The sequence below is a fragment of the Ylistrum balloti genome, unplaced genomic scaffold, assembly GCF_031769215.1.
Source record: "Ylistrum balloti isolate Yb309-2 unplaced genomic scaffold, AGI_CSIRO_Ybal_v1 Utg370292, whole genome shotgun sequence".
In the NCBI taxonomy this organism is placed as follows: Eukaryota; Metazoa; Mollusca; class Bivalvia; order Pectinida; family Pectinidae; genus Ylistrum; species Ylistrum balloti.
In genome coordinates, this window is record NW_026782221.1 from 256,944 (window position 1) to 279,871 (window position 22,928).

The window sequence follows — 22,928 nt, forward strand, 5'->3', positions numbered from 1 at the left end:
TTTCTGTAAACATTGAAACTTAAATCTGTGTTGTGTTTAACACCTTTACCGCTGTAATTTATCGGCAACTTTTATTACATTAAGGTTATTAGAAATGCTGAGTAATTGTTGTGAGTTTTTATTCGTATAATCGATGCACATGGTGGTCTAAATCGACGCTATGATACTTGTCAGAAGAGAATAGGATATAGGAAGGTTCAGTTACATTTTTCAATAACAAAATCAAATGCTACACGAACACACTAAATCATATTGTACAAAGCCTACAAAATTCCGATATCCAATGGCGCCAAATGGTAGGTCATTCACAAACGATTTGCATGCCATATCATGAAAATAATTCATTGTTATCCTATAAAAGCAAGAAAATACCGGCTGTCAATATGGAATCAATTGTGCATAGGCTGGGAATCAGGAATGTTGCTATCCAGAAATAGAAAGCAGTTTCTGTGTGTCGAAACATTAGCAGGCACAGAAGCGTACCCTGGTATCTTATCAGTGTGTAGAAACATTAGCAGACACAGAAGCGTACTCTGGTAACTTATCTGTGTGTCGAAACATTAACAGGCACAGAAGTGTACTCTGGTGTCTTAACGGTGTGTGGAAACATTAACAGGCACAGAAATGTACCCTGGTAACTTATCTGTGTGTGGAAACATTAGCAGGCACAGAAGTGTACTCTAGTAACTTATCTGTGTGTCTAAACATTAGCAGGCACAGAACTGTACTCTGGTAACTTATCTGTATGTCGAAACATTATAACTTATCAGTGTGTAGAAACATTAGCAGACACAGAAGTGTACTCTGGTAACTTATCTGTGTGTGGAAACATTAGCAGGCACAGAAGTGTACTCTGGTATCTTATCTGTATGTCGAAACATTAGCAGGCACAGAAGTGTACCCTGGTATCTTATCTGTGTGTGGAAACATTAGCAGGCACAGAAGTGTACCCTGGTATCTTATCTGTGTGTGGAAACATTAGCAATAGGTATTAAAACAAAGCTGACAAGTTGCATGAATATCTCTTTAATTTATATATAAATGTAGACAATGCAATTTGATAAATTCATAATCATGACATTAGTAATTTCAATATACAAGTAAAAAGGTGAAATTCTCAAGAATAATATTTTATTACATGTTCTTGTATAAACAGACACACACACGTCTTTCACACAATATCATACACTCGTACCAAATGAAACAAATATCTTAAATTAAGTTTACGGTAAAGGCAAGCACCAATGTACTCGCAAAATAACATAACAAATACAATCTAAGTCCACATTTCATTAAAAATAGCGTAATATTACATCAAAAGAGAAAGAATGTCACATGTGAGTCATAGTGTCATTCTGTATTAAGTTTGAAAAACTCATATCATTTGGCTTTGCAAAAAGATGTTCACATGAAGGTTGTATTCTTCCTCGGCAAATCACAAAATATCCGATGAATTAAACCAATCCAAAGCACTTTTCCATGACCTTAATTTTGTTACATGCATGTTCCTATAAATAACCTACCAACCTGCTTTGTATACACCTAGTTTTTTTTACACAGTCTGTGTCCATTCCTTGCAGGTGATGGCCATGGTTTTCAATATTGGTTTTGTTACACACAGAGTGTTAATTTCCACGTTGGTCTCTAGAGTTAATTCCTATGCGTTTCCATTGAGATCTATTTCTTCTCAGTTGCTGGGGGTGGTTTCGATCCCTCTGTTGGTTCACGTACCATGTTCAGCAGTTTGTCGAGCTTAGCGATCTCCAATTGTTCTCTCTGGGCTGGGTCCATAGCAGGCTGGCCCTTTTTCTCCTAAAATTACGGACAAGGTAATTCAATTAGAAATATATCTATTACCCAACATAAACATCAGAATGTTACATTAGTCATTGCAAAGTGAACAATTAGACAAGTACTACTACAGAATTAATTACTACTGTGCTTCTTAACAAAGCTTTAAAACGACAGTACAAGCAATCATACCACTATACAAGTTAATCACAACATTTAACAAACCTTAACAGTGATTAGTATATAGCTTATCACTAATATATACAGGATTAGAGTACCAACATGTATGTTATACACTTTGAACTACACGAACAATGAGAGCACAAGGATATGGTTTGATGTTCAACACGTTTCAAATTACAGAAAAAACAAAACAAGTCACACCTGAAACATCACAGTAGATCATTATGTGAATTCACATGAGATAACACTGAAAAGTGTTATACTCAGTAAAAGAGTGTGGAAAGGTAATGAGGTAATATGAAAAAAACATGGTACACATATCTCACACACACCAGTGTCATTTAGGTGTTTGTATGGTAAAGACACACAGTCTGATTAAACAGTAGTCAAAATAAAAACTGTGACCCTTTTATTGACATTAAACAGAGGCTGAAATTTCTTATCACAAAAGTTAGACCCTTGTATTGATATATTACAATCCTGAAGTGGGAATTTTTATTTTCTCTTTTTATGTAATAAAAGTGCACTGATGTTTTACAATTCAGTAGTATGCTGTAGGTTATTTTGAATTGATTTTTAATAACCAAAGGATATTGCATGGCCTAATTGATTTCCTTTAACTCTGAAGTTACATTTTAACAACTTTTTCTTATAAAGCATGACTTTTTTTATTGATGTTTTGCATGAAGAATAAAAAACTTATTTAACTGGAATCTCTGTTGATATCTTACCTTTCCTTTGCGCAAAATCTTTGTTAGATATAAATATAATATCAGCTAGTAAGATATATGTATGGTATTGTCAAGATTTTTTTATTACAATATCAATTTTTCCACATTTTATGCTAGTGCATGAGTAACATCAAAGTTTATAACAATATAGCGTAACACGATACATAAACACTGAAATTTCAAAAAAAAAAAAAGTGGTAGAAACAAAATGGAGCAGTGTGATTTTGTCCTAAACAAGACAGAAAAATTAGCAAAACGTCATTTAAATCGAGTAAATCTTATTTCTTTTTACAATACTTTTATAAACGGAATTCACTCTAACATTGTCAGTATCATTTCTGCATACAAAATATTGGTCACATGGTATTTACATGGTGTATAAATGACACCTGCATTTTCTTATGTTGCTCTCATACATCCAAGTGGTCTTATAAAAATTGAAAAGCAGTGCATGATATATGACAGTGCCAAGCATATGTAAGTGCAGATTGCTGTATCAAAAATGTATTTGAAATAGAAGTTATTTTGTTGCTTCATTTAGAGTGTGTAAAACTGAGATTTGCCAGTAACGGAATGATCCTGTGGCACTGTGCTTGAGAAAAGAAAGACCTGGTAACAATGAAATACCAGCCACAACTCACACTGAGAGTAACAAGTAATAAAACTCTTAGTGGGTTGTCGTTAATGTCGCTATCCTCTAAGAAGTAATGCTTGAAAAATAACACATCAAAATATCATTCATAATGTTCTTCACATTCAATACAACATTCAGAACAATTCAACTGTTATATGTACATTACAAAAGTATTTAAAAGATTTATGTACCTGTAACTTCAATTACTTAATGAATCAAAATGAAATCAAAAAGGGAAGAAATAACTTTTACTATTTTCAACCATTTTCTTTTCACTCACGAAAATGAAGGATGATGAGGACTTTTCCAGGTAAGATCATGAAAAGGTAGCAGCTTATTGGTGAACACTAACAGAACATTTATTATTAAATCATTTCCCTGTCCTTCCCGCATAAATCAAAATAATTCTACTCTCTAAATGTCATTAAGTTTACATGGCCCACAACTACACACAACACATACTCTAAAATATCCTCAGCTGGTCAAAGACAAACCTAGATGTAAGTTACTATTTCAATCACTAGTGGTGTGAAACAGTTGCTGTGGTCACAGTAACATTAAGGTGTACACATGTAGTAAGCACCATCTATGAAGTACTTCCTGTGAAATCACTACCGACATGACTGCACTGCTAATCTTGTCACAATCACAGTGCACACATACATACATGTATTAGTACACATTTAACAAGCATGAAGGAGAGATGTATGGACCCCATTTCAGGGACAGATATTAGTATCACAACATTAGTTACAAACATGCTACAAATTATCCCTTAAGTTAAATAAGTTCTTACCAGTACAGCTCAAAACATATCATATATCAATATTTATGTTTTAATCATTTATTCCAAGAATGAACATTGTATAACACCACAACTAGTATTGAAAGTAAATAAAATGTTCAGATTCATCATTCATTTAACCAAATGAAATAGACTGATTGTTAAACGATCAAAATTGTATTGATCTTTAAGAAGTAAACATGAAATCTTACCTTTGGCATTTTCTTGAGATTAGGAGACAGTTTCAAACTTGTAACATTACCCCTGAAATCATAAGATGTATAAGTTTACTTCTGAGTAAATAAAAAGAACATCTTATAAGTATTTCTGTTAAAACTTTTCACGAAAGCATGTGAACAAGATATGTCAGCACATTAATACTTACCTATCATCACCAACAATTATAATAGGATAGACAGGGTTGAACTCTATATGAGTGAGCTTGGTCTTCTTTTTCACAGCCACCATCTGTTCACATAGGGGCTCATACTTGTTCACGTTCAGATCATAAACAAACACCTGATGACAAGAGAGTAGATTATGATATTTTAAAAATCATACTGATACAATAACGTTTGTGACAGTGTAAACTCTAGGATAGAAAAAATTCAAACTAAATGATATACTGTTTGACTTTTCCTGGTGGTAATTGATTGAAGCATACCTTTCCATCAGCTGTCACAGCAGCAAACACTGTGGAGGAATATGGAGCCCAAGCCACATCGCCCACAGAGTTGTTCAAGTCAAATGTAAACAAAGCTTTCCTGTAAATAATAATTCAACAAAAATTTGTTTTATTTGGACGATCACTCACTCACTGTAATAAATATGGCAATTAAATATAACTCAAAACACTCCAGTAGATCCACTAATATACATTTATCTCAGATCTGAGCATCCTACTTGTACTTGGTAGAGATGTTCTCAGTATTAATGACATGAGAACAAAAAACCAAACACCAAGGATCTGTGCATGGTCTGGGTTAGTATTTACAGAAAACTCTACACAGGACCATGTACAGTAACAGGTAGAGATGTTTTCATTATTGTATGAGTTAATGTCAAAAGAAAACAAAAAACATGAACCAAGGACCAGTACAGCACCTGGAAGGGATTTCTCAGTATTGCATGAGTTAATGTCTGGATAAAACTCTACATTTAGGACATTGTATAGCACATCGTAAAATCTTGTTGGTGTCAAGATAAAAACATGAACCAAGGACCAGTACAATACCTGGGAGAGATGTTTTCAGTGTTGGTTGAGTTAGTGTGAAGAGAAAAACATACAACAACAATCTGTACAGTACCTGGAAGAGACGTTCTCAACGTTTTCCGAGTTAGTATCTACGGTGGTCTTGTTGCTAACTTCCCAGATTTTCACAGTCCAATCAGCACTACATGTGATGTAGATGTCCGGATGCCATGGGTTCCAGCGTACCTGGTACACAGCCATGTTATGGGCTAGGTTGGTATCCAGGAACTGGCTACTGTAGGCTTTAGAGCAGGTGTGGATTTTCCCCTCTTCGGTACCTACCAGGAACATGTAGTCATTCTTCTTGTGGAAGTCAAATGCGGTTCCACAGCCTGAAATCACATCATATACACGTCGTTCATTGTGTTGCTTATCCTAAACAAACTACAGCATGATTAAATTTAGATCAAAAGAAGACTGAAACCAGATGAAAGTGTACTTACCAACAGTGCTGACCTTCGTACCATCAGGACCTTCTGCTGGTGCCTCAGGTAAGGTCAGCTGGATCACATCCTGGTAGATCAATTCATTCTGGAAATCCCAAATCACAGTATGTTAATAATGTGTAATACAATAGTACCTGGATTGTCTGTCAGAAACAGTTTGCTTCAAGTCAGTTGTGACCAAGTCAATTTCATTACAAGGGTAAAAAGGGAATACAAAACAGTGGTATGTTTATGTATTCATGCATTACTGGAGAGAACAATAGCAACAACAAAGAAAAAAAACCCAGCCAGTACCTTGATAATGGTCCACTGAACAATTCTGCCATCAGAGGATATAGAGTAGAAATTGTGATTGTTTTCCAAATCATCCTTCTGCCAGCGAACCTGTAATATTTCAATGTTTTGTTATGTAACAGTTATATCAGATCCCATGCATTTTTTTCAAGTTGAAAGGTCAAAAATTCAATACTGAAAATGTGCTAGTTACATTATTTTAAAACTAATGTATAGCTTTAGAACACTTTTGTCAGGCGTTCTAGCATTCAAAGAACAAATTTGGGTTCAACTTGATTACTAACTCATTAAACTAATTACTCTGCTTTCCTCCTAAGTCTCTATACCTACCTGCCAGACTGGGTCTGTATGCTTGCCATTCTTTGCTGTACATCTGTGCACTGGTTCTTTGCATTCAATATTGAATACGCCAACACTTCCATCATAGTAACCCACCACCACTAGGTATGGGTGTTCTGGGTGAACATCTAAACACATCAGGCCGCTGTCTGTCTCATAGATAAACTCAGGGAAGGATGGGTTCTTCAGGGAGTAAAACAAAATCATACCATTTCCTTGCTTCATGAAGTCATCTAGAAATGAAGAGAAAAATTATTTCCACCTTTCAACTTTTACAACAGGAGACAAACTGAAGCATCTTCTCAAAATCTGTGCTTCACCTAAACAAGCTAAACATTACAGACCTGAAGACAAAATATCATCTGTTTGCAGCTTTGTGTCACAGTAAATTGACAAAGTCTTGTCATCTTTTGGAACACATTTAAAATATGTCCTCAACTACCACATCAAATAACCAAAAATATCTGTTAGAGGAACTTAAAAAAATTTGAAACATCATACCAAATAGGTGATCAAACTATATCAACTTACAAGAGCCAAAAGATACTGCATAAAGGTCCTTGTACTTGGGATTCCAACACAGTGAAGTGACAGCCAATTTCTTGGCCTTTTCAAAGGTGAATCTCCAGAGTGGCAAGAGTGTGCCTTCATTTTCACGGTACTCATCTGATGGATCATCCCAGTATTTAAAATCTGACAAAAGAAATTAGAATTCAATTTTAAAAATGAACTTCTTCTTTTGTTTTAATACTAAGACATTGTGAGAAAAACAAAGACCTGCAGAAACATGACAGGTTTACGTTTTGATCATCAAAGTTATCTCACCTTGAGCGATATCATCATATGTATTCTGGTTCACCATCCTCTCTACAATCTGTGCTGCATTTTGAATTCTGGTCACATCATCACTCTAAAATCATTGCAAGAAACAAATGATTAAACTTAGGACAATGAATAATTCTACCCAACAGGTGAACTGTAAATAGATCACACCAACAGCAGAGAGTAAATATATTCTCACAGCTCCCTGAAAATTAATAGGAACGCTTTTGATAACTGAATGATGTCAAAACATATAAAAGTAAAAATACGTTTGATTGGGGATATCAAAACATAAATTAAAATTAAACATATGAAAAATGGATGAGTCTGGTAAAATTGAGGAGTAAAAAAAGTACACAGGCTTACTAATAAATTCATATTGATTTAAATACCACATTTTGTGCTTATTGTCAGAGGGGCTAATCAGACTTATTTGGCATTGGATTGCATGTTTTAAAAGAAAAAATAAATAAATGTGTAATTCACTCCTTTGTGATTCAGAAGCTGTACATATTTTGTACAGTATGAAAGGATAAACAGAGACAGATATTGTGCTTCTAAGAATACTTTAAAAGTGCAAATATTTTAACATAAAGGAAATATTGAACAAGAATTACTGTTTTACAACTGATACATCAAAGAAAGAAACATTTGATATTTTTAAGCTTAAGAATGGAGTCTAATATTATAAACTACAGTTGTAGAAAAGTTTTATTATTTAATTTGTAACTTTTTTTTTCTTTTTCTTTCAATGTGTTGAAAGTCTTGACAGACTAAGAGGTGCAGATAAAAGATGAAATATACTTGTGTCATTTGAATTCTGTCTATGTTAGTATGTTTGGCTCTAACTAACAGAGAGATTAAGTCAAAAGGGTTTTTAAATTGTTAAAACAGATTTGTAGTTCAGCAATATCTGAACAGTCACAATAAAATAATTTGTGTGATATCTAAGCTCAGAAAATAAGTGTGAAATATACATACCATATTGTAGAATTTAGACTAAAACATTTAAAGTATCTAAGGTCATTACAATTTAGAATCTGGTAATTTGTACAAATTTACATAAATGTAAATCCAAAAGATTTTAAATATAAAAATTACAAGATGGAATACATACTGGTGTGAAATAAACAGCAGTCACAATTACATGAGTAAACCTGGACATCATAGATCAATAGATATTGGGAAAGGTATCTGAAGGAAGATGGGTATACACCAGGTCATGTTTGTATCAGGGGAGACAACTATACCTGGGTTTCTGTGATGGTGAGTTTCTTTCTCGTTTTCTCCTCAGCCTGTCTTCCTGGTATCACCTTCTTCTCTTTATTTTTCTCCTACAAAATTTAGGTATTAATGCATTACCAAGTGCCACTTTACCTGTAATCAAGTACTGATACAGAAAACATGTTTTACCCGTGATTAAGTTTTCTCTGCTCTAGATAAGTACTAAATAAGGTATAAATATTTGTTGCTTTAGACATGACAGCTAAATCTGAACGATTTCTGAGATAACTATAAATTTTGTTAAAATGTCATTTCAAAATCATTAATGCATAAAACTGCAAGTATTGATTGTTTGACATCTCAAAAGGTGGCAGGTCTAGAGAAAAAAAAACAAAAAAGAAGAAAAAAAGAAAATTAACAACGTATAATTTAGCAAGGTAATCAATCAAAATCATTTACGTGCCGGTAAGTCATCAACATAATAAAACAATAAAACAAAAAGGTTTTCATTACATTGTGTTTACATCATATAGAATGAAGACATGCAAAAGACATGCAGTGTGCATATAGTTACCACATGAATTACTAGTGTTGTTCATTAATGATATCCAAGTCATATTTCAGTTCATGCTACATGTATGATGTGATCAAACCAAAACAAATTTCAAACTTTCATCTGACTGTCACAATCAAGACAAACAGAAGAATTTTGTCTGGGTCAATGACTTTGAATGTTTGTAATTTTTTTTTCTGTTATCAGATATTTTCTAATTTCCTGATTTGTAATAGTGGCACCTTAACTTCAAATGAATTTATAAAATTTGTCGACACTGAGCCACAAATAAGACAAAAGTTTGAAGACTTGTTTCATGAATTGTATATGGAAATGGATATCCATGCTGGATCCTGTGCATAAGTTTATTATATTTCACTAAATCATGCATTCTACTGATGACCATTCCAGCCATACTGTCGAAGCTTTCTCTTGGTATAACATTACAGAATGTTACTACCTGAGACTAACCAGAGTTTATCATTTACTAACAATGTTGAAAATGTGAAAGTTAAACGCCTAATGGAATCCAAACATTCATTACACAGAGTCACATTGTAATTGTTGGATTCCTTAGTCAACATATAGAAATCTTTCATTCATTAAAAAACTGAAGTGAAGTGATAGACCAGAACGATATACACATTCCTACACAACAAAATAGACATATTTCCTCAGCCATGACAGGTACACACCACGCTCTACAATCAGTATACAATATTCCACAAGATGGTGTACACATATCCTCTATCTGATACAAGAAAACGTAAATTGGGCAGGACAAGTGTACACAACAGTCCAGATCCACAATGAGTAGTCAGTTGACTATTTCCACAGGATGGTGTACATATTTCTCTGTATGGTCAGATATACTATACAGTGACAATACAAATGCTGTCTTTACCTACCCTGCCACTATATTTCATAGGACCAAATCCAAAATGATCAGCCTTGCGGGCAGCTCGAATTCGCTAGGTACATATTAGGTCAAACATATATCACAATCACTCAATCAACATAGTCAGATGCTTACATTTCATAGGGATAAACTATTTTCTCTCGCTTTTACCCCAAAGTACTTATTTTGTCAGTAGAGGTGTGTAATGGACGTAAGAGGTTTTCATTCAGGTACATAATGAGAGAACAGAGAATCCATCTTAAACTATTTATAACTGTCAGGCTTTAGGTAATATACAGTATACACACTAAACTAAATAGACAAAGTTATCTTATCTTTTTTATATACAAACTATATATATATATATATTTCATGCAGACGTCAAACTTTAGAATATACCATATTCTTGAATGACCTGCTGCAGCCAATAGCAGCAGGCCTTCAACTAACATGGCGCCAATATTGATCACTTTCAGATACAGAAAGACTTGTATGGAAATTAAATGAATGATATGATAAGCAAAATGTTCAAGGTCAACATTTATAAGTAAATTTCAAACTTAAGATTTGGGTGAAAGTATTTAAGTTGATGTAGGCAAATCTTTCTGAATCAGATGATCATGATAGAATTAAGGATAAAAAGCTTGACCTCTGAAACAGTCAATCTCAACTTAATCAAACTCACAATTGAGTTTTGTAAGAGTATTTTTATGAAACATGTACGATTAAAGCTTTTTTGGGAAGATGAGTTTGACTGTCACAAAAATATGATCAGCTTGTGCTGGTTACTGTAGCCAGAAATTGCATTAGAATGACTACAGCCAGTGCATAATGCTTCTGAAATCTAACCACTATCAGATATACAAAATAATTGATGCATTCCTCGAATAAAAAGTAAGTAGGAGATGTGTATACTTGTATCAGTTGATGGTGATGCAGGTAGATAGAGGGTGTCTTTTGGACCTGTTTAGCCTTCATGGCCTGGTACTAAAATATAAACTCTGAATTGTTACTGTTTGGACTAACCACAGAAGGATCGTACAGGAACGGGAACAGATTCAACTAGAGAGGTCAACCAAACAGGATGAAGAGAGTGCAGTGGAACAGGTGATATTATACATATTCAGCTACTGAGAGGAAAATTGAACAAAAGGATGAAATGTGGAGTTTGGAAAATCAAATGTAGGAAAGCATGGGTACATAGGGACAATTTACTACATTCGTTATTCCCTGTACAGATATAACTTTATATTCTTTTTCAAGTTTTATATTCATCAGATATTTGACTTTTTAAAAACATATTTCACTTTTGTTAATGGCAAACTATATTTTGAACCAAAGTACAATTTTATGCCTGTCCTGTGCAAAAGAAATATTCATGATTTACCATATCAAAAAGAGTAAAAATATGGAAACGGTAATAATGTGTTAAAATGTCTAGGGAAAACAGTGCTATATATGTTTCATGTTAAAACTAAGTCCACCGAGTGTTAAGGAGATAGGTAGAACTGAAAGAAATCTCTGGTTAAGACTGATAAGAACAAAGGGCAATGACTTCTGGACAAGATAAAAAAAAGACTATGGTATCCCAAATTATCAAATCGCAATGCTAATATCTAAAATATTTACTATTAATTGCATTAACCTAGTTTCCGAAAATATGGTGGAAAAATTAAGAAAGGAAATCTCCATAAAAATTGAAATGCTAATAAACAAAGGACAATGACTCCTTCAGAAATTTCTGACTTGACAGAATCAAATGTTATAGTCAAAATGTCTAGAAAGTTTGAAAGAAGTTGGTTGGAAATTGAGAGAGTTCTCCACTCATGATTAACATTATGAAAACAACAAGGGGCAATAACTCTATCAAATACAGTTGAATCAAACTGTCATCCTAGAAATCACAACTTCATATAATGATAATTAAGCCTACAAAGATTAGATTAAATCAGTTGAAAACTGAGAGAGCAGATCAGCTCCTGCCAAGATTTTCTCTTTGGAAAGAACAAGGGGTAGTATCTCTTCCAATATCATCAAATCAAACTAGCATTCAAGAAAACACATTTATGTCATGGTGATTGAGCCCACTAAGTGTGAAAAGATTGGTTGACTAGTATGGGAGGAGATCTGAAAAAAAAAGATTGAAGCAGACAGACTGATGGACAGCACCATACCATATAATATCCTGTTAAAAGTTTTGATGGGCATATACAAAGTCAGATACACATTTGATCAGTCTGATATACAGTACAACAGTTAAATATATATTGTATTAGTCAACTGTATAATACAATGTAACTGTCATCTGTACATTGTATCAGATTAACATTGTACCTACATTGTAACAGTCACTTATACATTGTAACATTCAGCTATACATTGTAACAGTCAGCTATACATTGTACCTACATTGTAACAGTCAGCTATACATTGTACCTACAGTGAAACAGTTCCTTATACAGTGTAACAATCAGCTATACATTGTACATACATTGTAACAGTCAGCTATACATTGTAATACATTGTAACAGTCAGCTATACATTGTACCTACAGTGAAACAGTTCCTTATACAGTGTAACAATCTGCTATACATTGTACATACATTGTAACAGTCAGCTATACATTGTAACAGTCAGCTATACAATGTAACAGTCAGCTATACAATGTAACAGTCAGCTATACATTGTACCTACATTGTAACAGTCATTTATACATTGTAACAGTCAGCTATACATTGTACCTACAGTGTAACAGTCAGCTATACATTGTAACAGTCAGCTATACAATGTACCAACATTGTAACAGTCAGCTATACAATGTACCTACATTGTAACAGTCAGCTATACAATGTACCTACATTGTAACATTCAGCTATACATTGTAACAGTCAGCTATACATTGTACCTACAGTGTAACAGTCAGCTATACATTGTAACAGTCAGCTATACAATGTACCAACATTGTAACAGTCAGCTATACAATGTACCTACATTGTAACAGTCAGCTATACAATGTACCTACATTGTAACATTCAGCTATACATTGTAACAGTCAGCTATACATTGTACCTACAGTGTAACAGTCAGCTATACATTGTAACAGTCAGCTATCTACAGTGTAACAGTCAGCTATACATTGTACATACATTGTAACAGTCAGATATACAATGTATCTACAGTGTAACAGTCAGCTATACATTATACTTACACCTAAGTTTGTATATATGGTACCAGTGATACATACATTGTATTGAATGAATCTTATATGAATAATAATTTGTGAAAACTTCTCTATAATGACACATGTTTTTACCTGTTTCTCAAAATCCTCATTGTAAGCATCGAAGATTTCCCACTGAGTGACGCTACCAGAGAATGTGGCTCTTGGGGGAGGTTCAGTGGCAGTGCCTCGCTCCTGGAAAACACCACCAGACAATCATACAAAAATGTTTCAATTTCTGTTATAAATCCAATACATCTACAAACCTTTTTCTGTGTTGGTTCAAGACTGATTTCAGGATTATTTAATTTGAACTCTATATCAAAAACCAAGGTTACATAAGACACTTACCCGGTAGGGGTTGTTGTAGGTCTGGGAAGCTCTCTCACTGTAGTTGAACTGGTTTGTAAGTTTTTTGCCTCCTCCAGATGCAGCAGCTGGAGCAGGGGTGGCAGCATCATCACGCCCTTCATCCTTTCCCTACAACAAAAACAGCTTCCATGTTTAAACCATGGGAGTATACCATTTAAACAGTCAAAATCTAACAGTTAGGGGTCCACATCTACAAAACACAGTAAGGTGCTTTGTAAGGTGACTATTTTCTTAAAGCTAAACTGACTCTATTAGGATTTCAGTTATAGTGTTCATATCATAAAAACAGATTCAAAGTAGAAAGTAAAATTCCATTATATCCATATCAACTTTAATCCTTACTCCCTGTCACAAAATAACACAGACTTATCCTTATTATTTTTACAATATGAAAATGATACAAAAGTTTTATTCTTAATGCAACTCCAGCAAAACATGCTTAATTTTGTTTCTAAAAAAGCTTAAAGATTGAGCACATAAATTTGCTAGAAAAATAAGAACAATTACGGACAAACAAACAGAAATGCACAAACACAACAATAGTTAAGCTTATCAGAAAATATCTATGTAAAACAAAATAAAGCAAATCTAAACAGGAAACAGCAAGGTGTACCAATAGATATAAACTGTTTATATGCCATCATACAATAAGGATAACAAAAAGGAGGTTCTGGGTTCAAATCCACATAATTACACGAACAACCTATCCAATGTTTCATCTGATCTTAATTAACATCTATCCTGTCATCTGGGGCTTTTTCCTTATTTTTACAATAAAACAGATACAAGAACAAACACAATATTCCATTTTCTTTTTTAAAGTAAGAGACAAAATGTTGAATTAACTACTGTTCATTAACCTAAGGCAAGGCAAGATTTGATTTATGAAACACACTGTTGAGAAATCAGAATGCGTTGATAAAGATGGGCTACCTTTAGATATAGACTTTACTGATATTGGGTTTTGAATCTAGTAAATAAATCAAGTTTGAAGGAAAATGGCAAGTCACTGGGTTTTTTTTCTACAGGGTGTAAGTGCACGACCATGAAGCAACACAAGTTTTTTTTTGTGAGAATATACATGTATGTAGTGCCCATAAAAAATAATAATAAGATTTAAAAGTGATGGAGATATACCAATTCTTGCACAGGCTCCTCATGGTCAGCCTGACCGTTAGTGGTTGAGCCAGACTGCGAGCAGTAATGAAGAGTTTAGACATACACATTAAGTAAGGTTAATCATTATCACTTCAAAAAATTATATCTATCCTGTACAACACAGATGTACATCAATTAAAAATGTAATGTCTGTTCTAAACATGTGAGGTGTGCAATGTATGAGGGTTGGGACTTATGAGGGAATTCATATTTTTGAGAGTTGGTCATGTGTGAGAGTTGGGACTTGTGAGAGGGTAGATATGTCTAATGATTGGTCATGTTTGAGAGTTGGGACTTGTGAGAGGGTAGATATGTCTCAGGATTGGTCATGTGTGATGGCTGGCTATGTATGAAAGATAGAACATACATGAGAGGTAGGACTTGTCTAAATGTAGATATGTGTGAGGATCGGTCACATATGAAAGTTCATGATATGTGAAGTTATTTATATATGAGAGGTAGAATACATTATATGTGTGAGAGTGTGACAAGTGTAAAGGATGCACATGTGGCACATATGATTTTAAGGTATAATTTGAATTGAAAAGGGCCTATAGTAGAACAGTCTCTTTTTGATCATAGACTAATATTTTCTTTTGTAGTGATATTTCCTGAATTGTACCTCACATAAAAATGTAATTAAACCCCAAAAGAGAAGACAGATTACAATTGAAGTATTGAAATAGATCAAAATTAATCAGTTACATGCATAACTTTGTCTGCATTACTCAGAGACAATTTATGTAAACTGTAAGGGCTCTACAGGACATATAGGGAGGATATGCATGCCATACAGTGGTATTGAAAAATCTATGAATTGTTTCCCATACCTCTTCCTTAGCATCTTCCCCGTCAGCTGCACCGGCTCCAGCCCCTTCCCCACCTTCACTTCCAGCATGCTCACTCTGGACTGCTGCAAAAAAAGACACACAAACTCTGATTTTTCTCAGTAACCAATGGCAACTTCTGGAGATAAATTAGTGTTTCTCTTGTGACAATAATTACACATTGGACTTGAAAACAATAGTTTACATGATTAAATCTACCATGTTTTATTAATTCAAAATGATTAGAAAACACGAAAGAGATATTAACATATTTTCTTTGTTAACAATGATTTGATTGATGATAAGCTTGAAAAAAATTAAAGAAAATCTGGTTTTGTACATATTTAAGACATTTAAGTTCCCTAAAGGATTCCTCAGTTTCCCTTTACAAATTCAAGTTCACACAAACTTATTACCAAAAATCAAGTGGGTGAAATGTCTCCTGTTTTACCAGCATGTGCAAATGACCAGCTTCAGTTTTAATGATCATTGACTGATTTATGATATTGTTGACACTCAGCTTTGAGAATCCACCTGTTTTCTGCAAGTTATTTAATTGTTTTGTGGAAAATACTAGAAGAATTGATAAGATGTTAAACTGTTAGCATTGTAATGACCATTACAAACTAGCTGCATGAATTACCTAGGAACATCAGAGAAATGTTTAATGACCTGGAATAATAAACACATTATGCTCATCAAACAAAGTTGTACAGGTTGTAGCTAACATTTTACAGAAAATAAGAGAAAAGTAGCCAATGATTCCAGAAACAATGGTCAAACAATGGTCAAACAGTGGTCAAACAGTGGTCAAACAGTGGTGATTTGTTGTAATGTCTCAAAAACATACACATAAAAAAACCTATCAACTAAGGATAAATTGCTCATAATTTTTTCCAGCAGGTTTATATTGTTACATTTGTATAATAATAACATAATTTTTTACATCATTGTTCAAGTCTATCTAAACAAGGGCCATCAGAGACCGGTTATGCTCCCTGAATGGGACAAAATTTAAGAATGAAAAATAACAAAGGGCATGTTTCTTACATTATGCAATAAAGAGTGATGGTACTGATGCACTACACTTCTCCTTATTGAGATGTATCTACCTATCAAGTTTTATGCTGATATCATTTATAGTTTTTGTGTTATGTTACAAACCTTCAGCACTCATATTTTTGTAACTAAAAGGACATACATCCAATGTACCTAAATATTTTAACGAACTTGCTTACTTTGGAAAATCATATTTAGCTATAACTGCCTTTTATATACAAATACAAGTGACAATCTAAACAGCATGATAGATATACTGGTGAGATAGTTCTGCAGACTCCCAACAGCTGTTCTGAATCAACATTATCTCATTAATACAGAAAAGTAAGTTACGGTATATCATCATTAATAAAGGCAATAAGCCTGAAAAACAATGTACAATAAGCATCTGTAATTACAAAAATAACATTCAAGATGAATTGTTACCTTTTGTTTTGTTGAGTATTATGAAAAGTGATTTTAAATCTTTGATTATATTATCTAGATTTAGTACTTCAATGAAATGTATTAGTTAAAATGTAAAAAATAAGCTTCTAGGCTTCAAGGACTTTCCTGCCTTTATATACATGTAACGAGGCCAAATGTCAGGGGCAATCTCAATCAGAACTTGTCCAAATTTTTCCAAATCTAAACTTTCTCCCCCACAACCAAATTAGAAAATCATAACATGTGCTATGTATGCTTTTCAAACTTGACCTTAAACATTTATAAATAAATCTTTCCAATTTGTACTTGAGTGGAGATTTACAAAATAGTAAAGAAAAGATCTTTTTGTGTTTGTTATTTAGATGAAGAAAATGTTGCAGAGACACATTAAGTCAAGTTCTTAAACCTCTTTAATTGCTATTAAGTTGAAATGATAAGTAAAGAAGGCAAGGCATACAAGAAAGTAAAACAGAAAACAGATAAAAATTCAAGGGAGAAAATGAAATATTTGTCAGGGGAGATAATTATAATGTTCTAAAACACAACTATTAACAACTACAGCTATAGGTACGACGTGGATGGGAGGTAGATTATTGGTCAGATATGGCAAATGTTACCTTGCGTCATCAGACTTAATCCTGTTGTTTCTCCTTCAACATGGCAATAATTGACAAGATAGTTATAATAATATGGGTTTTCTAAATAAATAACACATCTCTTTAAGTACCACAATTTCTACAATCCAAAAGTATAACATCACCACAAGGTCACACCATCTGCTTCATACATATAAACACACTTTAAAACACTAGAAAAATTTTAACATTCTGGTTAATTAAATTTCGATCATGACCACGCCTTCTTTATTGATAAGTCTTGCTGTTAGTGTTTGATATGTTTAAAATATTACTACTTCACTCACCATCAGGCATTCCAAGTTTAGCCATCTGTCTCTTTGCCTCATCTGAGTCCTTGTGAAGCATGTTTCCATCCAATGCGAAGTGAATGGCCAACTGGTCCACACTGGAAATTTGTTTGTACTGACGTTCCTATAACATCACGAGATTGTACAGTTGTATTAACTTCTAGTTTACTGTGTGTGTAAATATATAGGAATATGCAGCTATAATACATTTTGTACATTAAATGCTTATTTGTATATCAAATGCACTCACTTATGAATACTTTGTTAAATGATCGTACTTGTGATCAATGCAAAAAGTTCTTATAAACAATTTGCAGTGCTTATAGAATTAGAATCAAATACCAATATCTTTGTCTCAAAAACACTGGAGTACACTTATGTAGACTACATACCTTGAAGCTGTAGCGCACAATGTTTTGAGGTGCATGCGGATTGTTGGCTGTAAGAATTCTTGTGAACTCCTCTTTCAATTGCTGAAGATATAAGAAAAAAAAATAAGAAAATTCCTGAAGAGCTCTGCCTTCAAAAATTTACAAATTAAGAATGAAAGGAAAAGTAGTAATGATTTTTTATACATGTTTCATACCCTTGTGGAGCAGACAGTACAGTGCACAGAATAAATAGATACCATTCCAAAATCAAAATTTTGAAGAAAAAAAAATAATACAAAACTAGATACATAGAAACAAAGAAAAGCAAACAATTTTATATACATACATTGTTTAAAAAAATGTTACAAGTTTTAAAGATATATCTAACACTGGAAGAGAAAAAAATGTTATCTGTTTAAGTCACTAGACAATGATAAAATGCTGAAAACAACAAAAACTAAAAAAACCAAAAACAAACAAACAAAAGGGCCATGTCTCTTTCAAAAATTATTGAATTGATATATTTGATATATCACTTTGGAAGACCCAACTAACGATGTCATGGCAAAAAGCTTGCTAATGGATATATTTCAAATTCATTAAAAAACAGATTACCTGCGGATGTGAAAATTTAAAACAAACAGACAATGCCATATAACTATTTTGTCTATTTGCTTGAAATGATAAGCATAAGTTCATAATCAATTAACTTGCCTGCTCTGAAAGGTCCAGTTGATCTTCTGGCTTGACTAGGGCTTTGGACTAGAAAAGAAACAATCGTTTATTTGATGTTGACAGAAATAACTGAAAATATGCAAATGAATAAAGGACATCTTCTGCAAACATATGCATCTTTTTTTAATTTCAACTAAAGAAAAGTATCAATATGCAAAATATCCATTATGTCAGATTTGATTAAGAAACTAAACCTAATGGAGAAAGATCCCTATCTGATCTGCATGTAAGTAATTAACATAACATTTTGTACAACCCTCCGACAAATATATGCATTGCATACACTAAGTACTACGCCATAATTCAATGCCTTCAAATTTATCAAAATAACGTAGTTTATAATCAAAATATTGAGAAATAAAGTGTCTTTCCACATTTTCTTGTTTACTTACATGTATCCAGTCATCTTGGTCTGTGCCATCACCCATGTCTGTCATGTCATCTCCATCCTGTACAGCAGACATATTCACATTGTAGCACATTAAACACTTATGCTTTCAATTTGATAGAAGAAAAAAATTGATTTATTTCAGTCCACATAAGTTTTCAACATTATTGTCACACTTTTTAAAATTTCTATTGTCAAACATATTGAATAGAATTTGGGTAGTAGAATTTAAAAAGTTCAATACATTTGTTTTTCCAAACATTCTCTCATATTGATGAATTGTCTATGTCAATATATACCTTTCCTGGGACCTTCCCTCTTGCTTTACCTTTAGGAGCAACCTACATTTCATAAATGAAATCATAACAATGAGACAAAGTTATACAAGAGCAAACTTACCCCTCTCATTCGTGTCGTTCTCCGACGCGAAATGTCACTTGCTCCTCCAGCCTGCATAGACAATTTATTCAATTGATACCAAGAAACCAAGCTTTTATCATCAGGCCGTTGTCAAACAATTATTCTCACAATATACATTTTAGTACATTGTACATCAAAAATAAACTTGATAGGACAATGGACAACTTTTGTATATTTTGTATATATATGTATATATATAAAAGACAAAAATGAATAAACAAAAAATTGTCTCCCTAGTTTGAAAGTTGTTTATCAAATCATGAGAACTTTTAATGACTAAAAAATAAAAAATTTTTTTTAATTTCAAAATTTTTTCATGTGTGTACCCTTTATTTTTGATTCTCAATTCATATTGTGCAGTTGAACTTTAAAAATTGGAAAGTGATGTTTCCATGAGAATTGGTGTTCATTGTACAATTAATTATATTTGCAGATAAAAATCGCTGCAAATAATTTTTTTTTTGTGTATGAAGAAAAGATAAACAAAAAAAATAAATTTTAAGGAAATTCAAGCTAGCATTTTCCATTTAGCACTTTTTTTTTCTTTTTCTCTTCCTTTTTCAAGTTTAACTTCCTTAAATTGTAATTTGGTGTGTATGTAAATCAGAATTACTGTATTTTTTAATACCATATAATCTTTATGATCGATGTCAGATACAAAAAAAATCTTTTTTTTTTTTGAAATGTGAAATAGAAAAATAAAAATAAAAAAGCACGCCTTACAATACTCTGTCAAAAAATATTTACTGTGTTAACTAATTCTTCTGTATTAATGATCAAATCTATGATGGTATACACATACGTAACTGAGGGTTACAGTCAATTAGATGGACATGCACTGTACAGACTTACCTAGTATAATGAAAAGTAATAACTGTCAGTGTTATTCTTAACTATTCACGAAAATCAAAGACTTTGATATACAATGCAGTATTGAAAAAGAAAATTAATATATCTGGTACCTAGTATGTGCTGTGCATTCTAAAGCTGATCATTTACCAGTGCAACAGACTATTATTTTTATGAACGAGACATTATTTACATATGCAAAAGCTTATCATAAGAAAATATAGTAATGCTGTGCTTCAACAAGACTTATTATGAGAGTTATAGACAGAACAGTTCAGTGAGATGTGAGAGTAATCTACTAGATATTATCAACATTAATTACAATCATTTTTCATTGCCATTAAATGTTGATTAGACTAAATACATGCTGTTAAAATGACACTAAATGAAAGCTTGGATTCAGAATATCATAGTATGTGAATAAAGGTTCTGCAGGCTGAAGGGAAGGAATACAGTTAGAGGGGTACATTCAGGCACACATTAGGAAATAACAGAATACAAAGTAGAAGGTGCAAAGAGATTAGCGTTCACTAATAAAATAATGAAAATCTGGATTTTTTCAAAACTGAATACCAAAATGATTTCAAACAAATGCAAATATCTCTCCAAACAAACATTTCAATCAAAACATATTTGTCACTTATCAAGGCATCGTCATTTTTATTTGTTAATAAATGCATTTAGTCTACTGAAATATTAAATGCAAACCAGATTTTCATTCAGATATGGATTCAAAATATAGATCATGCACATAAACCAAATATAGCAGCCTCATCTCTCAATAAATGTACATCTGTAATACCAATTTTGAATTATCATCAGTGATTTTTGGGACTCATATATTTGAGCCTTGGACTAATGCTCTCACTCAAATTTTGAGAATCCATTATATCTCTTACTAATTGGACTCGTCAAAATTTTGGATCTGGTGATCTGGACTCACCTGAAAAATCCTACAAAAATTACTGATCATAACGGTGAATATGTATTATCAGACAAGGCTAGTACTTATGCATGAATAAACTGAATGTTGCAAGGACATGTCTCTCTAAAGAATGAGAATCATTAGAATATAAATAAATAATACTTTAATAATACTAATAGGAGAAGACGTCAAGCATCGTCTTGCAAATTACTTTTTCATATTTCCTATATTTCTTGATACAGTGTATGTGATATATATGATGCTGTCTGGTGAATCTGCACATCCTGTGATCCTAACTTTGCCTGTTGACAAGCTAACGCTTCGTAAATGCCATCAATTGTTACTAATATAACAAGCTTACCATTATTAGATTGCTTTACATTAATAATGTGAAAATATACCAATGCAGGTTCATAGCAGTTGACAGATTATGTACATACTCAATCGAACAAGTATGTGCAGACCTGATTACAAATAATTGTGTTTCCAAGCTGTGTAACTCGTTCCAGTTTCCAAATGACACTAATAATGTTCATTTACTGTTGAATATGGTGATTCTGCATGTCTGGTGATCCTACATGTCTGGTTATCCTACATGTCATCTCGTTTTTCATAATCTGTCAAATGGTGATGTATTTTCACCACAATAATATCAGAAATATTTAAGTGATTCTGTTGTAATAGATGGTAGCATTTTGAGAGGGTCCAACAAACAGGCAAATTTATGTGCATAGACTCACCAGACGGGCATTTCAGCTATCAACATATCGTGCCTACAATGTCCCTCGTATCAGTGAAAACATACAGTACCATGGTACCGCAGCCTTATCGTTTCTATCACCCCTTCTTCACAAATCCATTGTAAAGTAAATAGATATACAAATATATGTACACGAAGTCCCCATTGAAAATTATCAGCAAACATACAAATGACCATCGAGACGAAATTAATCTGAAAGGAATACTCTACATCATCACCAAATTTCATAAAAAAAAAAGCTAACATTGTCATTCCGTTTATTCCATTTTCATTCAATACATAACATGTGCAGCACGGCAAGTCAAATAATTTCACTATTATTGGCAAAATCGTGTTAATTGTAGATAACGATATTATATACCTGCTTCCCTTTTCCAATTGCCTTCGGTGGCATATTTATTTCTGATTGTTATCCCAGCAAATGGCCTGAAATGTTGACTTCTGAAACTTCTGTGAAGTAAAAACACACGGAAACGGCGTTGCAAGTTGTCATTAGAAACGCGCATGTGTATTCGGCAAACGAGAATCTCGTATAGCTCGCG

The 22,928-nt window shown here is 33.0% G+C and overlaps 1 protein-coding gene across 1 annotated transcript; it reads right to left on the reverse strand.

Moving 5' to 3' along the window:
- Window positions 1–1,199: 1,199 nt before the first annotated feature.
- Window positions 1,200–22,832, reverse strand: LOC132553024 (dynein intermediate chain 2, ciliary-like). The gene is made up of 20 exons (XM_060217228.1): window positions 22,748–22,832; window positions 19,732–19,773; window positions 19,437–19,493; window positions 19,024–19,071; window positions 18,331–18,411; window positions 17,936–18,062; window positions 15,532–15,614; window positions 13,523–13,651; window positions 13,265–13,366; window positions 8,527–8,610; window positions 7,280–7,364; window positions 6,986–7,147; window positions 6,446–6,687; window positions 6,116–6,205; window positions 5,819–5,906; window positions 5,431–5,707; window positions 4,788–4,887; window positions 4,509–4,642; window positions 4,336–4,387; window positions 1,200–1,812 (listed from the first exon to the last, which is right to left on the reverse strand). Exons 1-20 carry the CDS (start codon window positions 22,778–22,780, stop codon window positions 1,678–1,680), a joined length of 2,151 nt encoding a protein of 716 aa, XP_060073211.1. The 5' UTR covers window positions 22,781–22,832; the 3' UTR covers window positions 1,200–1,677.
- Between the last annotated feature and the right edge of the window lie 96 nt (window positions 22,833–22,928).